Raw genomic sequence first — 19,998 nt, 5'->3', positions numbered from 1 at the left:
TGTGTTAACGAATTATTTTTAAAATGTATTACATAACTTTATTTAATTCTTCAAATCCAAATATTTAACCACAATTAATAAATGAACACACAACTATTAATTAATAAATAAAAAGTATGTACTTACAATAATAAATAAAATAAACTATTTTTTTTGTACTCTTAAACTTTTTAAGTTCAATCGTTTTGGAACAAAATCACGACATTCGAAATCCCGACAACCATAATACCAACAATGTTAAAATTCTGGTTGTCGGGATTTCAAATATCGGGAATTTCATTGTCCGGATTTTGGTTAAAGATAATAAACGAATATATCTTGCTACAAAAAGAATGTTTTAAAAGTAAAATACAATATTTTAGAGGGTTTGCAATGTATTACTTTTTTTTTTTTGTTAACGAAAAAATTTTATATAATTGTAACGTAAATTATTTACAATTTAATTGTCGCTATAAATTTGTTAAAAAAATGTAAGAAATCAAGGCTTGGTTAATATACTGTAGAACCTTGATATTAGATTTCTTACTGTATATGCATTTTTTTTGGATCGTAAAGTGGAGGAAACTAAAAGGAAATAAATGAAATTTCATGTGAAAGGTATATGACCCAGAGGGTTGGCCTGGTTTAAAGGTACAACTTGGGGTGGAGATTAATAAAATCCTGAAAATTATTTTCACTTAAAATATTGTGCGGATGTGTGTATATATATGTGCGTGTATTTGTGCGAGTGAAGGGGTGAGTTTTACTGGGATAGGGAGTTGGTTCTGGGATATTATTTGGAGTCAATTAAAATTTCTCGAGTTTAAGTGAGGTTAGGCGTGGCGGTGCCTGAATAACGAGTAGCGAGTATGAAGAGGGTGGCGACATTACTGGGCTCCGGGACTGTGGAATTCCAATTAGGAATTTGTCACTTCTTGAAACGCAACGAGTTTCGACTATCGAAATTTCTAATATTACCGATCATTTCGGGACCTGAAGAAGCGGACAATTAGCACGACGCGGCGTGGCGCGGCTCGCCCGAAGTTGAAGTTGGCGTGTGAAACGCCCCAAGGGGATTCCCCTGCGCCCCCCAACATCCTACACCACCCCTCTCATCCGCACGCCGCCACCGCTCAACTATACAAACATGGACAGACTATTCGTACGCTATTAGACGGCGCCCCGACGTGATTTCATTAAACGATCGCGTGATTAATAAAGGATACGCTGTTGCCTACTACATTCGCCGCCTCCGACTTGATTCGTTTCCTCTTCCTTACTTTCGACCACCCCTTTTCATATCATAATACCTTGACCCTATTATCCAATGACCAACTCAACTTACCTTACCATTATTTACGATCTTCAACTTCTCCCTTCACTATCTACCACTTGGATTTTATCTTCATTTTTTAACCATTACACTCACTGATATCACAAATTATGATAGAACTAGAAACTAACTTTTGCACGACAAACGTCAATTAGCAAATACAAGTGCATTTGTCCCGATTAAGCGACTGAACCAATTATCTGAAGTTCCACGTAAAATATATAATTACATTAAAAAAAATATAACAAATTATATTTTGTACTCTTAAACTCAAACTGTTAAAAATAATAAACAAAAATTTCTTGCAACAAAAATTGTTTGAAAAGTGAAACACACATTAAAAACAACACATTTTCGGGCCATTTTACTTCCCAAAAACTCTCAATTTAAACTGTGGGGAAAAAAGGAAGCGCAAAATGTTTTTCTTCGAACACAAAGATAATATTGGGTTAATTGAATTTTCCCATAATTTTTAATCGAATTTTCAAAAGAATCCAATCAATTTAATTCGTATAATTAAATAAATGAACTATAATCATATTAATTTATCAATAATTTTAGTCAAGTTTGTAACAAATTTTGTTGAATTTACAATTTATTATATTTATAAAGAAGTTTTCAATTTCGCATCTCTGTTACATTCATTTGCAAACCGTATGTGTTTCATTACGACCCATAGTTTTATTCTTTCAAGTTCAAAGGTTAAAATGTACATGCAAATGTTCTTTTTACAACATATATTCTGTATAAAGTGAAGCGCAGGTACAAAGAACACGCTGGACGCTCACGACTCTGGTTGACTTCTTCCATGTTTTCCATGGAACTGTGTAAATAAAGTATCTAATGTATTGTTTCCTTTTAACACAGAAAATAATAATGAGTCAATCTATTAATTCTCAAAAGTAAATTGACAAAACAAGATCATACAGTAAATATGTTCGTGTTCTTTAAACTTTAACTTTATTTATTTTTACAATCAGAATATCTGTTTTTCTTTTGCTACTTCTGTTTTTGATTCAAATAAAAAGTTTAGTTTTTCAAATCCTAATAACAATACAAATGAAAGTAGTGAATGTAGGAATATCAACTTGTTTGTTAATACCAGTATTAAGAAAATCAAGAATTTCTTCATATATTGTATTTTGAATCATCAATTCATGTTCTTTCCGAAAAATAATCTGTTTAACTTTCGCTAAATACCAGCGATGCATATAATCCCATACATCAATGTTTCAATTGTTGAACAACGATTTATAGTTTATATTTCTGCTTTAAATCTGTTAATACTAGTCACCAAAAACGAATAATGACAATCAATAAACAATTATCATTTGTTCCCAGTTGCAAATCCAGTTATTTGGTTGTTTCTGTTGTTGTTATTTTCGAAATATATTATTTCAACATTTGCACATCCAATTTAAATGTTCACTAACTAGATGTTGCGATTTCATTTATGATATTTCCAAATTGGCTCGAATTATTTCGAAATTTGCTTCGTTTAATTTCACGCCATTTGCCTTCATTGAAAATCATTTAAAATAATAATAATAAAATATACTTTCATAATTCAAGTCAAAACGAGTTCAAAATATAAATATATTAGTACAATTCATCATTTTTGTTAGTTAATTATTAAAAATATTTGATACTTTTTTTTTTATTAAACAATAATAATTATTTAATCTTTCCATTATAAAATATTATTTGTAAATAATTTATGAATAACTCCATTATACTTCAAGATTTACCTATATATGATTAATCCATCAATTAATTCAAGGAAAGTAGTTTAACGAATGACTTAATTTACTCTTCAGAAAAGCTCAGACATATGTTTTTGAATTTCTGGATTTTTGTTGGACGTGAATCTTATTTTGACAACTAATGAAATGGTATAGCATTATAAAATAATTCAGGATTCGTGGCTGTTACTGTTCTGTTTCATAACTTTCTATTATAAAGTTAATCAAAGAATTCTAAATAAAGAATGTTAAATTTATAAAACAAAATGTAAGTTTTACTAAAATAACAGTTGGAGCATCAAAGCAGACTCTTAATTAGTGCGTGAATAATTTTTCAGATTTATTGTGCTTTCAGTACGGAGATGGTAATAGAATTTTGAAAACGTTCAGGTTGGATGTGGCTGCGAATTCGTTTAGCGACAATGGCAATAATTTGAAGCTGTATTGTTTTTTTTTGTGCGGCGTTCCTCGCTTTGCATACATTCTGAGTGTATAATGGGGCAAATTTAATTTCGACATTTGCGTGCGCCTCTGTCTGTGTATGTGTCTACGTGTATATATATATATAGGTTGTGAGTGTGTTGGAGAGAAAGCGCGGGCGATTTGAATTTGCATCCACCTTGTTTATAAAATACACACGCAGCAGACGAAGTAAAAGGAACCGCAAACGGTCTCGCACACGCCCGTCTACTTACTTTTTATTAGATTTTCTTCCAATTTTAACAACCGCAATGTTAAGTTTGCAAAGTGCTTGTTCTGTTTTTGCGATCGTTTTTGGGGGTGAAATTGATGGTGCGGTCTGTTATTTGAGCGGGTGTAATCATCAAGTGTTTAACACGAACAGGAAGCCACGGGGAAGAAGGAGGAAGGCGTGCGATGAGTTCGCGATTCCCGAGGGCCGCTCGGCTCCGGTTTTAGGGGGATGGAGGATGAGTTTGGTGTTGCCTGGAGGGTGGTTGGGTTGACTCAACATTTGGGTGGACGCGCCGGGACTTGGTAAAATTTTTGGGGATTTTGCGGACGGCTATAACGTACGGCCCGTGACCGGTTTGTGGTCTGCTCTGGTCACTATAGCGCATCAATCAGGTCCTGGTTATTAAAGTCGTCGGCTTTGATGCGTTATGCCAGTGGCATCGCTGTCACTGGCACTACTTATTTATGGCCACTACATCACTGCCGCCGCCGCTCATCCAAAGGACGACACCAGAAAGCGCGGAACATTTAAAATAATTGAAAGAAAAAAAAAGAGAAATTCCTAAAAAAACAAATAAATAGAGAGCAAAATAGAAAAAAAACGCGTTGAATAAAATGGTAGAGCATAATAATGAAATAAAACAGAATGTGTATGGAGTGGGAGGAACGTCGAGTATCCGAATTCAATTAGCTGTGCACAACAGCTAAGTAATTATATTAGCTTTCAAGGAATTTCAATGCCTTTCGTCTTCATTTTCTGTTCTTTTATTCCTTGTTGTTATTACTGTATATATATATATGTGTTTCACTCGTCCATTCATTTATTTATTTACATGTAAATTGAATATACTTCAATTACTTCCCCTCTGTACACAGAATCATGTTTATGGAAATGAAAATTTATAACGAATCGTTGTGTATATCAAGATCTCACTCAGCCAATAAATTCTTGCTTTATAGTGGTCCCATCACTTAATTTAAACGATTTATTTTTCTTCTTGAACTAATTTATTCCATTTATCTAAAAAAAATCTCTTTTTCTTCGTATATGACGATCTTTAGAATTTTGATGAAGTTATTAGAATGTAAAATGCTGAAGTTTCATTGATAAATTATCAAACTACTTTTATAGAGATATTCTTAATCAATCATGATCATGATTTTTTTGGAATATGACCATCTGAAGATTATCATCGTGTAGAAGTTATAAGAATGAAGAAGTTTAAATTTTTAAAGTTTTTTTAATACATATGGCTTTAACTATAATATACCAAATAATCAGTTATGATAAACTGTTAAAGTACTTTTTTGGTATATGGCCATCTTAAGATCATCATTTTGATGGTATAATACCAATAGAGAAATTAGTCAGTTTCATTTTCAAAGTTTCGATCGTACTAATATTGAGAGCACAGCGTGCGCATGAGGGGTCCACTCAAAGGGAAAGTGAGCGAAGGGCCGTAAATCCAGTCGCAACGCAATTTATTGCAGGTCCATCCTACTTTGTTGTGATTTCAGCGAGGCGCGTCACAAAGAACAGGCAGACAGACTACGTCGGATTCCCGACAAAACCGCTAATCATTTACATAACGCGAATGCGAAATTGGTTGGAGCTAACGGAACAGAAGGCTATTGCGAATATAAACAGCGCACGATAGATAGCTTTAATCATCTTATATGTGGCTATGGGTAGGCGCTGGGCCTCCACCGGCCTGCCATTTATTAATTAGACTGATGTACGTACGGGGTCTGGGGCTTTGGCTACAAATCCATCTCTCGGCCCTCTCACTCTATATATATATGTATACATTTGTGTAAGGCTATGCCTATGTATGTATATGTAGGCGCGTGTGTGTGTGTGATGTGTGTTTCAAACGAATCCGAGCGATTGATGTTGGAAGCTCCGCTTGTACCCGTTCCTCCGCTTTGGCACCGTCCCTCAGCCGTCCCTCAGCCGTCCCTTTTAACCAAACACGCACTCGCATAGATTAGCAAACATTTAACCACATATCCGCGAGCGTCAGTAGGCGCCGCCTACCCTAGGACCAAGGGTGGTTGCCTCTGAGCCCCCGCGGAATCGTTGTTCCAAGGGAGGACCCGCCACCGCCGCCGTCGGATTCCACTTAAATTCCAATACGGCCACGACAAAGCCGCCCGCTAAAACAAACCGGATCAGATCGAAACCTGATTTCCAATCATTTCACCACTCGCCGTTGTTGCTCCTTCTCCTCCGAGTGTTGTGTTTTGTTGTTTATTTTATATATATATATATTTTTTATTTCTAAGCCCTTTCTCTCAGTATATCCACTTAACCTCGTGACGCGGCCAACTTTCCACCGCAACAGAATGCTTCTGGCAAATTAAAATTGTTACAAAGCAAACCATCCGCCAAATGCGTTCCCGAAATCAATCGCATCGATACGGAGGATAAACACTTTTCACAAGCACGCCTACTCAATAACTATAATAGTATTTTCAAAGGACTTCTGGTAAATTAAAATTGTTACAAAGGGAACCATCTGCCAAATGCGATTTTTCAATCAATCGAAACGAATCATTACTTTTTGTATCAAATCAAAACTGTTATAAAAAAGCTATAGTTTTTAACTACACTCACTGTATACTTTTTTATAATTATAGTAATATTAATTATTAGCAAATATAGTGTAAATTTAAGAGAAAGTACAACATGAAACATTACTTTTCATAAAATAATCATTACAATTATCATTAACTAATTCTATTATATTAGTCTATTAGTCTTTTGTAATAGTTATGAATAGATATTAAAATTATCCTTATTCATTTATTGAAGAAACTGTAAAATAAATTTATCTTTAGCTTTATTTTATTCGCGAGTTAAACTTCATGTTATTGTTTCTCGACGATTAGAATTCGCGTCGCGAATTCTGTGAGAGGGTGACATATCATTCGGGATAACTCTATTACGTTAGGTCCCAATTAGAACGCGAGACGTAGCGATTTTCCATTTTATTTAACTACTTCTTGGGCTGCAGTCCGGACGCTCGGTTTTCTACTTTTTTTTGTACCGTCAACGAGGCGAGGTCGTTTCTAGCGAAAGAAGGCTGAAAAATAAAAATGGAAACAAAAAAAAATAAAATGAGAAGTAAACCGAAAACCGTTTGAAAAAAAAAGAGTGCCTAATGGGGTTGCATTTTTGCGAGAAGAAAGGAAGTGTCGCGGATGAAGTGGCCCATAGGTAAAAGGGCGTATATTGCTAGGGCGTCCCGGAGAGCAGGTCGGAAATATTGGGTTACGTCCGGTGGAAAAGTCGTAAACTCGTGTTGCTGACTCAACACGGAGGGCACGTGCGAGACCATCTTATCGTATTTACACCTGATGTCGAACATTTTACCTTCTCGTCATCTCCCACACTCTTAACACGAACTGACTAATATCAAATTTTCTTCTCTAACGAAGGATAATGTGACAGGTCAAAAAGAAACATCATTCATGCTTTTACATAACGTTCAGTTTTATACAACCTACACGCAATTTATACACTATTGAAAAGTAATCCATGTACAACAATGAATAATACAAAATACATTTTATTTGTTTAAGTCGTAAGTAATAATTTTAATAAGTTAACAAATCTTAATATTGATTGCAAAATCTGAAGAATCTCAGCTTATTTTTTTTACCAAATTACAAAACTTATATAATTTTATCCATTTTTTTTTTAATTTATGGTAACAAGTATAGAGTTTATCATTTATGCAATTGTAATAATTAAAATCACATTTGTGAGTTTTTGTGAAAAGATTGTCAAATAAATTGTGAAAGTTTGCGGTTCGAAATTAGGATTAATTATTATGTAAAGTATTAAGTTACAATTGAATATATATTAAATGGAATATCCTTCATTATGTTTTGGGTCTGTAGTAAACCCGAGCATTTGCGATCCCTAAAATTTTTATTAATGCACAAATTATGTAACATATTAATGACTTTCTAAATATTTTGTACATTACTATATATATATAGACAAATATTCTGATTTCTTCATAATATAGCAGAAAATATAATAATAAAATATATTTAATTAAGTAAATATACAATAAATATGAGTAATATTTCAATGATCAAATCAAATAGAAATATTTATGTAAGTATGTATATACATAAAAAAAGTTAGTAAATACATGTTAATGGATTGTTGTAGTTTTTGAAGAATTGTGGTTTGCATGGTGAAAAGTAAATGGTTATAGTCATCTTGTGTATAATGAATGATTGGGTTGAAGTGGTTCCATGGAAATATCGTGTGAAATATGTGTCGCCGGTCGTGGGTTTAGTTATTGATGCAGGACGAGAGCGTCCATCAGGTTGTCCGCTAAATGCCAGAAGCCGCATTATGCATGGACACGGCTCTGCGGCCGTATCTGAAGAAAGCAGCCAGCGGCGAGAGGAGCGTGTACACTTCTTGGCTGGCACACTTTTCACTTTTTCGTGGCAACAAAAGGGCCACCACCTCCTTCCACCCACCCTTCTGATGGTGGAATAAGGCTGGATGGGCGCTTCTGTGCTGGGTCATAGCATAAAGCAGTTTAGTATGCGCTCGGAAGGTGTCAAGCGGACGGAATATACTGCAGCTGATAAAGAAGCGCCCGCCCGTCACTCAGCCTCTCCTATTACAATACTTTCTCAATTTCCGCAGAAGTGATGTGACATTCCATCACGATGTCACGCTAAAGTAAATTAACAAAAGCGCGCGTTCGGCTCGTTTTTAAATAACCCCATCCTTACGTGCGGCGTGTCTGTGCGAGGGAAGACCCACACCACCCTCGGAGGTGGTCCACCCACCCCTTGGGGAAAACCCCGCAGGGGGGTGGATGTGTACCGAAAGAGGCGGCGAAGTTGGCAATTATCGATTGCCGCCGCTCCGGAGAGTGCAGAAAGTAAGTCCGGGGGGTCCTGGTGTTCCGCACACGGTCCGGTATTCATGATGCGAAACGGATACGGATGTTGAAATGCGGCACGTGTTAGTTAAGTGCGGGGGTTGCGCGATCCAGGGGACGCGCGGGGGTGGCGCTCGGGGGGTGCTCGGTCTTTCCCCATGCTGAAAGGCACGACTGCCCGATTCCGAATGCATTTGATTTATCATATACAGATATATATATATATTTCCTTCTCGTTCCCTCTAGCCAGTCTGTATTTTTTATTCGCGAACCTCTTCCTCCTTGAGACTGCAGGGGTCGGGGTATCGTTTTATGCTAATACGAATAACACATTGAAAGCCACCAGTGTGTGTGTGCACTGTATGCCTATGTATCTACATGTATATATGTATATGTATATTCTGTATTCTGTTTGAGGTCTTCGATAAGGGGCACGGAGGAGCATCAGCGCAGGCATCAAGATTGACAGCATTGTAGGCACGGTTCGTCTGCCATGGAAGTCGGCGGCCCTACGGGGGTGGACTGAACGAAACGCCGAGATGAGCTCTGTGACCGGATCTGGATCCGGATCCGCGGATCGGAACGGACCCGCCTGCACGCGTGGCCGTCTGCCTGTGGGCACTTTGTCGATGCTGCTGCCACTCTTGTTCCTTCAGCTGATGGGTGAGTTCATCTGATTCTCATATACAAACAATAAAATATTTAAAATATTACATTGTTTATATATAACTTATATAACACTAATATTTTGACTTACTGCTTACTACACTTATTCATCTGATTATATCCCCAACAATACAAATTTTTTATTTCTTGATTTTTATAATTTGAATCATTAAATGACATTACATAATAATAACCATATTCCTTCAGTTATTTGGCAAGTTCATCTGATTTTAATTTCTGAATAATAAAGGTTTTTGATGTTTAATACAATAAACATTATTTATTTCATGATTTTTTTTTAATTTGACTTATTCATTATCATTATCTAATAATAATAATATCATACCTAAATCTCTCATTAGCTGATGGAATTAACTTCAGCTATGAAAGAGTTCATAAGATTTTTTCAGTTTTTAACTATTATTATAAGAATCTATAATATGTACTTATGTAATAATAATATCATGATTTACTACTTTAAATAATCTATCAGGTGATGGATGTTTTGATATCATTGTAATTTCCGAAAGTTACATTTTTATAAGGACAAATTTTATTATTTTTTTGTAATATATATCACACAATGACTTATATAATAAATGTTCAATGACTTACTATACAGCTTACTAAAAGTGAAATAAGAAAAATACACTAGATGAATAATGGTATAAGGTATAAATGTCCAATTATATAAATTTATTGCAACGATATATGATGTAGCAACAGTGTATTCTTTTCTTTCATAATATTATCATGAGAAAGACTTCATCCAGATAATATTAAAATAAATAATATAAAATATCAATTTTTGAGATTAAATTTTCTCATAAAACAAATTATTCATTAGTAATTAAACTGTATATGTTAATTATGTTAAATTAAAGAAAAATTAAAAACACGAATTGAATGTAATAATATTGATTGTTTTTTATGAGATGCGACAACGTTTCAAAAAATTGTATTATTTCTTCTAAATCTTGTTTTAAATTATATTTTTTGTAATTCTGTTGTAAAGTTTTAATATTAATTAGGTAGTCGTTCTTGTACATATTTTTTTACATTGCATAAATTGTAATTCTGGGTTGGAATAGAAATCAATTAGGTGAATGTTGATGGAATACCTTCTTTTCTCTAATAGAGACTATCGTCAGTGTTTCCTTACATTTGGATTTTTTGTTACATTGTATTTATAGTAATTCCTTATTTTCTTAGGTAGACAGAGACCACCATTTTCATCAATTTGCATTGGTTGCTCTAAAGCTTGTTTTATATTAATTGTAATTCTAGGTTGGTATAAAAGTCAATTAGGTGGATGTTGACGGAATACCTTCTTTTCTCTGGACAATCATCAATGAGTACCAAAGACGACTAGTATCCCTTCTCCGTAACAATTAGTTACCCAAGTCGCGTAAATTATTTGTTTTAATTTCCTGCTCGGCGTGGGCCCGTTGAACGCTTTTGTTTCGCCAGGCTGAATAATTAACTAACCACCTCCAGAATCACAATTCTTGTACGTGTTCGGCATTCCCGATGCAGCCCGTAACCGCCCCAGCACACTTTATTAACGAGCTCAGATTGGCTATCAGAAGCGATTATGATTCCGGCGTTTAGGTGTGTGAGGGGGTGTATCATATGACGGCGGAGGGTCGGGGCGGCGGAGAACGTGCGGGGGTGGCGGGGGCGCACACCGCAAGGCGCCGCGCTCTGCATAAATGCATTATACAATAATTAAATTCCATTTCGGTCACATTTATACTGCGTGCGGTTTGTATCATGCGACAAACTCGCACTATTAAATGCCGCTGCATACACCTATATTACAATTCCGCACACTCGTAATTTTATTAAGGGCCGTTCAGATGCGCGTTAGCTCATTTAATGGGCATCGACAACATACAGCCATTCCCCTACTTTCCGACCGTTTCCTGTCCATTTTGGGGGATTTGGGTTGGGATTGTCAATGTCGGTAGACATTGACATCGACATCAACAATTAATGCCCGACATGTCTCGTGGTCTTCCGGTTTTGCTTCTTCTTTTTGCTGCCACTTGCAGATACAGATTTAGTGGCCACGCGGCGTCCGAGCCAGAAACACTGCTACTCCTCGCCAATAATAATAAGGACTCGCAGTTAAAGGACTTGTCGCTTTCAAACGACAACCGCAGCCGTCGTCGATTTGCATCTGCACCCTTCGCCCTTCGGGGATCCAAGCCTCCAGCGACGCCAGTGGGTTGCTGAGATTATAACGTACCAATAATACGACGATTCCATTAACTCTGCGCGACCCTCTCTCCAAAATCCCCCCGAAAGGTTAATTCATGACATTTATTTCCGCGTCATTATTATGTACACAATAAGCTATCGATTCGCGCTGAAAGAATAGAATTTCAATTAAGCCAACGCAACAATAGGTCATCTCATTTTTCATTTTTCACGTTTCCCTAGACTACTAAACTGTTGCAAATGTTATACCAACTTCACCTTCTTTGATTTATCTCCCTTAACGACAAGTCAGATAAATTTTCAGGGTTTATACAAAAACGACTATTAAAAAACCGATTTTAGAATATAAACTTTTCTACAAAACCGGTTTTCGTATTTTGACAAAAAATATAAAGACAAATGATTTATACAACATGTTTTCTATTTTTCACAAAATAAAACGAAAACATGTTGTAATAAAATAAAAACTTAAAAAATAGAGAATATTACTTAAAACTATACCAAAATATAATTTTCTCCATGAAAAACTATATAAAAAAATGAATAAATAATCATCAAAAACTGTTGTTAAAAAGGAAAGAATATTTACAGTTCTTGTCTTGAATATTCATTTTTTTCAGTCTGTTCCCTCTAATACTAAAACTATTTTTTTGAATGTTTTAACCTGCATTAAAAAAATAGTTACTTCTTCAGTTTATTGAAGATATTTATGAATTAATTTTTTCATAGCATTTTTTAAAGTTACATTTTGTGTTTGTTTCATGAAACTTAATAATATTCTCCTTTTTTGTCAGAGAAGATTTTGCGTCAAAATGTTTAAATATATCAAATTTTTAAACCAAAAAATTAATATATATATATGTAAATTATGGATGCATTATGTAATCGCTCGAACAAAGCTAATGACTGTAGCATGTAATCCCTAATAATAGATGAAAAGTCACCGAACATCAATGCTAATGCATAATTTAATTTCATGCACGGTGCGCTACATTATCCAAATGTAATATTTTTCGATATGAACAATAACAAACAAAAATTAACAAATACTCTGGGTATGTTATAATGACATTCCGGTACAACAAAACGCGATTTGCTGTACATTTGTGGAAGGTGTAGCCTCGGGTATTATCTCCTGTCATCCCTACTTCAAGGCGATTATGTAACGCATTTAACTTGACATGGGTCAAAACCAATATCTCACGTTTGCTCTGCATACTGCAAATGATTTGCTAATAATAATTATTGTCTATTAACATTAATAATCTAATCTAAATTATCTAATGAAATATTTTTTCTCCATTTTTTCACCTGTCGTCTCTACTTCAAGACTATTATGTAACGCACTTAACTTGACATTTATACTTCAATTTTATGTTGCAACAAAATGTATGAAAATGCAGAAAACAACTAGTTGATGGTCATTTAGCTTCAGGGCTGTTTTTGGATTTTGAGGCCCCGGGCATGAATATTAAATGCAACTTAAAAAAAATGTGTTACTTAATAATATTATAATGTTACATAATAAATTCAAATATGAGAACATATTCTTATAATGTCATTAAAGTTTGGCGTTTTGTCAAAAGTTTTTTCCCTTCCTCTCCATATTGAATTACTTATTTTGTGTGAAATTGATAAATAATATCTTTAAAGAGAAGATTTTGTAGTGCAATACCTATCTGCGATGCTCAGTTTCGCGTTAAGTAGGCAAACAAAGAGCCGGGAAGTTGCATTGTTCCACCTCAAATGACAACGTACTACAAACTTTGCTATCTTCTGCTTACGGCAAGAAACATTGATTATCCAATATTTATTTCCTACATTAAACTAGTTTAATTTTAACACATAACAAAAAACACGTTTTTTTTTCATTAATAATATTTAATCTAAATATTTATTTATAATTTATATAAAACTTTAGCTTGGGATTAAACAAAAAAATATTAAGACATTTCATATTTTGTAAGTTTTATAAGCAAATGTAAACTACTTGACTACTACTTGAGTAAATGAGAGCATAATTTAAAAAATAAGATGTAAACACAATTTACATACTTCCTTTTAATAGGATAAACCTGTTTTAATACATTTAAATATTATTATTTTAATACATATTTTCACTAAATATTTAATACTAATTATATAACTGCAGTTATTTGCAATAATTAAATTTAAAAAAAATGGAATTATTTCCGATATTTTTTTGTAAACTTTTTCAAAAATGTTATATATTGACATAAGGCAATATAAAACTGTGGACAGACAGCGTCTTTAGATTTTCTTGTAGCTATCGTTTTAATTGAAATGCTTGATATCGACCAGCCAAAATCTCTAGGAACTCCCACATAGTTGTAATTAAAATTCCTGGAGGAACAGTTTGATGTATGAGTGTGGCACAAGATATACGGCTCACGGGAGGTTGAGATAAAAAAAAACTGGGAGTAAAAAAAAAACAAATATTTAACGGAGGAATAGAAATTGCAAAATTTCCAAAGGGCCTCCTGTGGTAAGTAGTTGTCGCTATGAACGGAGAGGATCAAGTGGATAGGTTTCTGGGTGGCGAAAACACTCATAAGTAAGCGACGTAATACGCTTGCAGTTCACGTATCTTGACCGTTGTTGTCGTCGCCGTCGGATGAAGAGAACCCCCCCGTTGTTCGACATCAAGTTGACGAGTTCGTTATATACAGGAACACACAGACAATGGGGGGATGTATTTCTGGTCGCTTTTTCCACCCTCTCGCCGATTTTTTTTTGTATTCTCTCTCTGTCTATATATATATATATATTTTTGTTTCGTTTTTGCTTCTTTCGTTGTGTTCGTTGACTGGTTGGGTTGTGTGTTTCTCAGCGTCCGTATCGCTCAGTTCCGCCAGCAATTACAAGTGAACTCGACGAGCGAGCAAGCATTGTCGCGATGCGAGCTGCACCCCCGGGTTTTAGTGGAATTGCTTTTTACTACAACCCTAAGTTTGTGTGTGGTTCCTTTCTGTACGTAAGCCTGGTTTCCTACCCCGTGCGAGGGTGGATTCCTCTCACTTTTATTTTTTCTCCACGCTCTTCTTGTCCTCACCATGACACCATCTGAGATCCACACGTGCCACACTTGCTTTAATTACTACTTTTATCTCGCTAATCCATTTCGTTCTATTATTTATTTGTGGCGATGGACACGGGGCTATCCTCACACGCAACACATCTCTTGCAGCGCATTAACACGTACCAAAGTTTACTTTATTTTTGCTTCTTCATCTTCGGATTCCTTCCATTCCTACGCCCCTGTCCCGTCGCGGGACAGCAGAAAGTGAGATATGACATGGGACGTTCGAATCGTCGAAGACCAATAACTTGAGCCGTCACCGACTGGCCATCTGAGCCGGTAATCCACTTGGGTCCGACGCTTCGGTATTCTTTTTTGCTTCTTCTTCTTCATCCATTTTTTTTTCTGTGCGATAACGTCAGTTGTAATTTAGTATCCGGTTTGATTGCTATATGGTATGGTCTCTCGCAGTACGAAACGGAGGTGTCCCTGAAGATTACTCCGGAGCCCGTCGGCTACGAGCAGGTTCGATATCGTCCACTCGATCATCCAAAACCTAGTCCTTCTGAACTTATGAGACAGAAAAAGCAAAAACTTTACTAGTCTATGCAAAAGTATCATAAATTTTGATTCCATGGTATGATGCTATTACAATAACTAAATCAATAATACATTAAACAAAATAGAAAGTTAATCTTAGTTACTTAAAATTATCTAATATTTTATTCAATCTTTATTATATTTAATTTTTCTTTAAAATATATTTGCAGTATATGTTTAAAAATAAGTCTTTTTAGACAAACAAAATTGACAATTTAGAATATTTATAACTTTATTCATATTTTTCTTAAAATTCTAAATCTCAATCCTAATAATATTAGCTTAGTTTATTGATATAGACATGAATGATTGCTATATAAAATGATAACTTTTCTTTTATGACAATTGTAAATTTTGTATGATAGTTATTTTAAAATAAAAAAATATTCTATACAAAAATACTTCCAAAGTAACCTTTGTCAAAGGACAATGAAATATAAAGAAAAATAGATATAAAAAAGTAATAGTTTTATAATTACTATTACATCCTGAGTATTAGAGGTAACAACATCTGTTGATGCTATATCAGTTTTTAGTCGTATGAAATATATACGAAGACGATTGGCAATTCGGAAGATGGATAACTGAAAATAAATCGATGTCTTGTCAGTTTGGTAAAATGAAGACTGAAAAGAATCATAACAGTGAAAGAGCTAAAATGGGTAGAATGACAAACGTATTGCAAATGAAAATGCAACAGGATAACGCTTTTTACTTTGCAGTCGGAACAGCGGAAGAGGATTAATTGAAGATATTGAAATGTTCGTGGATTCTTCGAACAAGCGCAATTGAACGAGCGTATCTTGCCGCAAAGTGCGAAGAGCTAAGCAAACAAAGTTTTCATTCCCGTTTTATAAATGTCTTTATTTTAACGTCCATGAAAAAATAATCAGCGAAAAGCATCTATGCTTTGAGAATACACAGGATCTTTTCGAGTACGCAGTTTTCAACATATACCAATTTTACTATACAATTTTCTCAATTTAATTATAATTTATTTTTATTTAAAGATTTATTATGGATTGATGATAGTTTACAAAGCAATGAGTGGAATTCGTTATAGGTGACTTAGTAAACATTCTATTAGAATGACTTCGATAATAAATTGATAAATCATCATTTAACAAACTTCAAAGTTAAGTAATGATTGAAAGAGATTATTCTTGGATAGGAGAGCTTATAATATTTTCTGATGTTAGTATATTCTATATTTTTTTAAGGTTGACTTCAGTTTCTCTAAATCTCAGCATGGAAGATTTTTGTTAAAGGGGGTTGAATTGTTCGATTTGGGGAGTTCTGGAAGGTTGATCAAGTGCGGGCTGTCCGAGTCGATACGTCATCATGGCAATCACACCCCGAGCGCCAATCATTCCCACGGTTCGAAATTGAAAAAGCACGAGTCACGTCGGCAATAAAGCGAAGCGCTGGGCCATGCGTCGCGTGCGTTTATCACCCTTTCCTGCCGGCCTGGCCGACAATGTCCTGGCTGATCCTGGATCGTCCTGAATCATACATACGGACACGAGCACACACATACATACATATATATGGACATCCCATCCATATAGCTATAGATATAGGTTGGAAATGACGGCGGCGATCGTCGGAAATCCGAGAGCTGTGGCCAGCGCCAATCCGTCGAGCCGCGAGCTTTCCAATATGCTAAGCGTATAGCAGAACTATGCACAACTTCCAAATGCGACTAAAACAAATATTGTTCAGAACAACACGGGTGCTTAACAAGAGACAAGGGCGGACGCCGACACCGCCTCCTCTGCAGCGACCGCCACCGCCGCCACCGTAGAAGAAGACGGGATGAAAGTGACAGGAGGCAAGCTTAACGTCAAACCAAACAAAATTAAACAAAACTTTTCCTCTTAGGCAACGTGCTGGTAAGACGCCGGGGCTCGAGCTATGCCGGGCGGGCAAAAGTTTTCGTGTCTAAGTTTTTCTTCTGCATGCCCGAGTCCCGAGACCGGCTTCCATCCACCCTCCAAAACCAGCGACAAATTATAATATTGATGCCAGTTTCTCTCTCTCTTCGCACGCCCAACCACCTTCCTTCCTTCCTTCGACGTGCAGCAGCTAGGTTTAGGTTAGGTGCATGTTGCCGGAAATAATCTCGTCACCTGGAAGAGCATCCACGGTTTACGTTAAGGGTGAGAGCGGAAAGGAAGGGCTTTGCCTTCGGCTTCCCTTTCCTTCGTCGAACGATGGATGGAACGGGGAGAAGGCAACTGGAACGGCCCGTAGAGATTTCCAAGGATCCCGCGGGACGGGCACGTTTCCGCGGGGGCAAAGATGCGTAATGAAGTGTCACGTGCACGCTCCCTCTCGGAGCAGAGATCCAGCGATCGGCCTCCGATTATACACCTATTATGTAAGGTTTTCTGCTGAAGGGGATGATATCTTACATGCACACCGCGCGCGACTCCTCCTTCCTTCGCCGTCGAACCGAATGCGGACGCCGCCGACGACGACGACGTCGCTCCTGCCGCCGCCACCGCTGCCTCCACCGCACACCGAATCCTGCTCCTGACGCACTCACTCGTGCAGATGATGCAGCCGGTATACCGCAACCCTTCTGGTGTCAAGACCACCGACACCGCACCACAGTCATCCTTGTACACCGCCAGAACCAAAGCCTCAGGCATCAAGATCACCACAATTATCTTACGTCATTACCTTACCGCACTATCTTCATCTTCCTATAGACACCTTCCTTCATCAAATTTAACTTTTCAAATTAAACTTACACAACTTTAAGAATATTATTATTTTAAAGCAAAACCTAAATATTGAAAAATTGAATGCAATACACACGCTTTAATGTTAATTAAAATAAAAGAAAGTCTTATGGCATTTCACTTATTGTGTTTGTTATGTTAACTATATAATATTATTAAAATAAACTATTTGGTTGTCACATAAATGATAAGACCTAATCCAATCTCATCTAACAATTTTGATCAAGCTTAAACTTTAAACGTAATATATGCATGATTTCAACATCGATTGATGAGTATCGTGCAGTTGCTTAGCAATGAACGTGCCAAGAGAAGAAAAAAAGTATGCAATGGGTAGAATTGGCTTCGGTAAGTGGCAAGAAGTGGAACGAAGTGTGTTTGCCTAATATTTCGGTTTTCGAGCATTGGCTGTATACGGTGGATGACGAAACGTATACAATTTCATTTTCGTCGCCGGCGACGGAAAAATATTTTCTTTGTCGCGATGTTTAGTAAATAAATGAAAAACCCGGAATGGTTAGACGGGGAGAAGAGAGTGGTCTCCGGTTTTCCGGTCTGCAAGGGTTGGCGGGAGGCGGGGATTAGGAGAACAACTCCATCGATCGTATTGGAAGGAGCTTTACATTTAATTAGCCATAAAAACATTGGGAAAACGGAACGGAACGGTGAGCATCCGCATCCGGAGGAATGAAGCATTCGATGTAACTGTTTGCATTGTTAACCCGGCCCGCACACACACTACACCCAGTGTTTACTTATACTTTCGGTAATAGAAAAATGGAATGTGGTGGCTGTTGTTGGAAGAGCCCGTGAGTGTCCTGACAGGAGGATATAGGAGAGTAGTGGCGCGTTTCGCTAACACAATTACCTTACGGCGAAGGGATAAAAGCGTGAATCAACTTGTAATTCCTGTGAGTTTGATGTGTCTGTGTATATGTACGTGTGTTTGTGTACATTTATGTGTGTTTGGGCATGTGTGGATAGGCACAGGCATGTGTATGTTACAAGCGCAAGTTGGTGTGAGCCGACGCCGCTGTTGTTGTTGTTGTCGCCATCCGACATTCGCCGTTTACATTTTCACAATTTCCCGATTTTCCGCAACATAAAAAAGCGATAATTCAGTCGTGACACGAATGCAAACAGTATGACAAATATTCTGTTTGCCGTGGAACTTCATACTTCACGTTTTGGACCGCGCGCGCCTGTTCTGAACCGACCCGATCCTAACTGGAGTGCTTATGTAATGGGTCGGACGATCCGCGATCCGCGATTGGATCTGTCCTCACCGTTAATTAGGCCGACAAGCTGGCAGAGTTGATCCGGTCTCACCTTTTGCATCCACACAAAATGATATATATCGGGTTACATAACCCCGCACTGCGGCCATCCCGTTCCCATGCATCCATATAAATCAACAACCATTTCGGTCCACTTGTTCACCACCACCACCACCATCGGTCACTACTTCTGTCTGCTCCCTGTTCCCGTGTTCCCTATTTTATTATTTTTTTTGTTGTTGTCGTTTTGTTTTTGTTTCACCCTGTATTTGTTCCCTCCGACTTCCGCTCCTGTTTGTTTGATATTTTTCTCATTAGCATAACACTGCCCTATCTGCAAATTGAAAATGGTTACATTCAATTCAATTCATCCGTCGCATCAACATAGGCATATCCATTCTCTTTTCATACCAACATAAATTGAACTAATTTATTCAACGTCATATCCGCGTTTTTTTTTTGCCATACACCTTTCATATAAAATGCTTGAATTAAACTAAAATAACATTTATATTGTTTCCGAAATAAAAAAAAATTAATTGAAAAATCATTATAAGATAAATAGCATGACTTTTACAAGTAGTTGTTACATCAAAAAGCATTGTCCTCACATTTCAGTGATTTTTTCAAAAACTGTAATAGTTAAAATTGATCCAAAAGAAGCGTATGCTTAGATCCGATGAGTTTTCACGTTTTTTCTTAATTACTCGAAAATTACATAACTTTTGTTGCATTTCATGATTGTGTAAGATGGGCGCCATCCTTACACAACATTTTAT

The 19,998-nt window shown here is 36.4% G+C and overlaps 1 protein-coding gene across 2 annotated transcripts in view; it reads left to right on the top strand.

Annotated features, from left to right (window-relative positions):
• LOC108559796 (lachesin) overlaps positions 1-19,998 on the top strand; it is a 61,526-nt gene that overhangs the window by 25,396 nt on the left and 16,132 nt on the right. For both annotated transcript variants that reach the window (XM_017917151.1, XM_017917150.1), the window contains exon 2: positions 9,084-9,329. In XM_017917151.1, coding sequence (XP_017772640.1) covers positions 9,206-9,329 — 124 coding nt within the window. In that variant the 5' untranslated portion in view covers positions 9,084-9,205. The remainder of the gene's footprint in view (positions 1-9,083; positions 9,330-19,998) is intronic.

This window comes from Nicrophorus vespilloides, unplaced genomic scaffold, assembly GCF_001412225.1.
Source record: "Nicrophorus vespilloides isolate i.1.1-1 unplaced genomic scaffold, Nicve_v1.0, whole genome shotgun sequence".
In the NCBI taxonomy this organism is placed as follows: domain Eukaryota; kingdom Metazoa; phylum Arthropoda; class Insecta; order Coleoptera; family Silphidae; genus Nicrophorus; species Nicrophorus vespilloides.
This window is presented reverse-complemented; position numbering and strand designations above follow the sequence as displayed.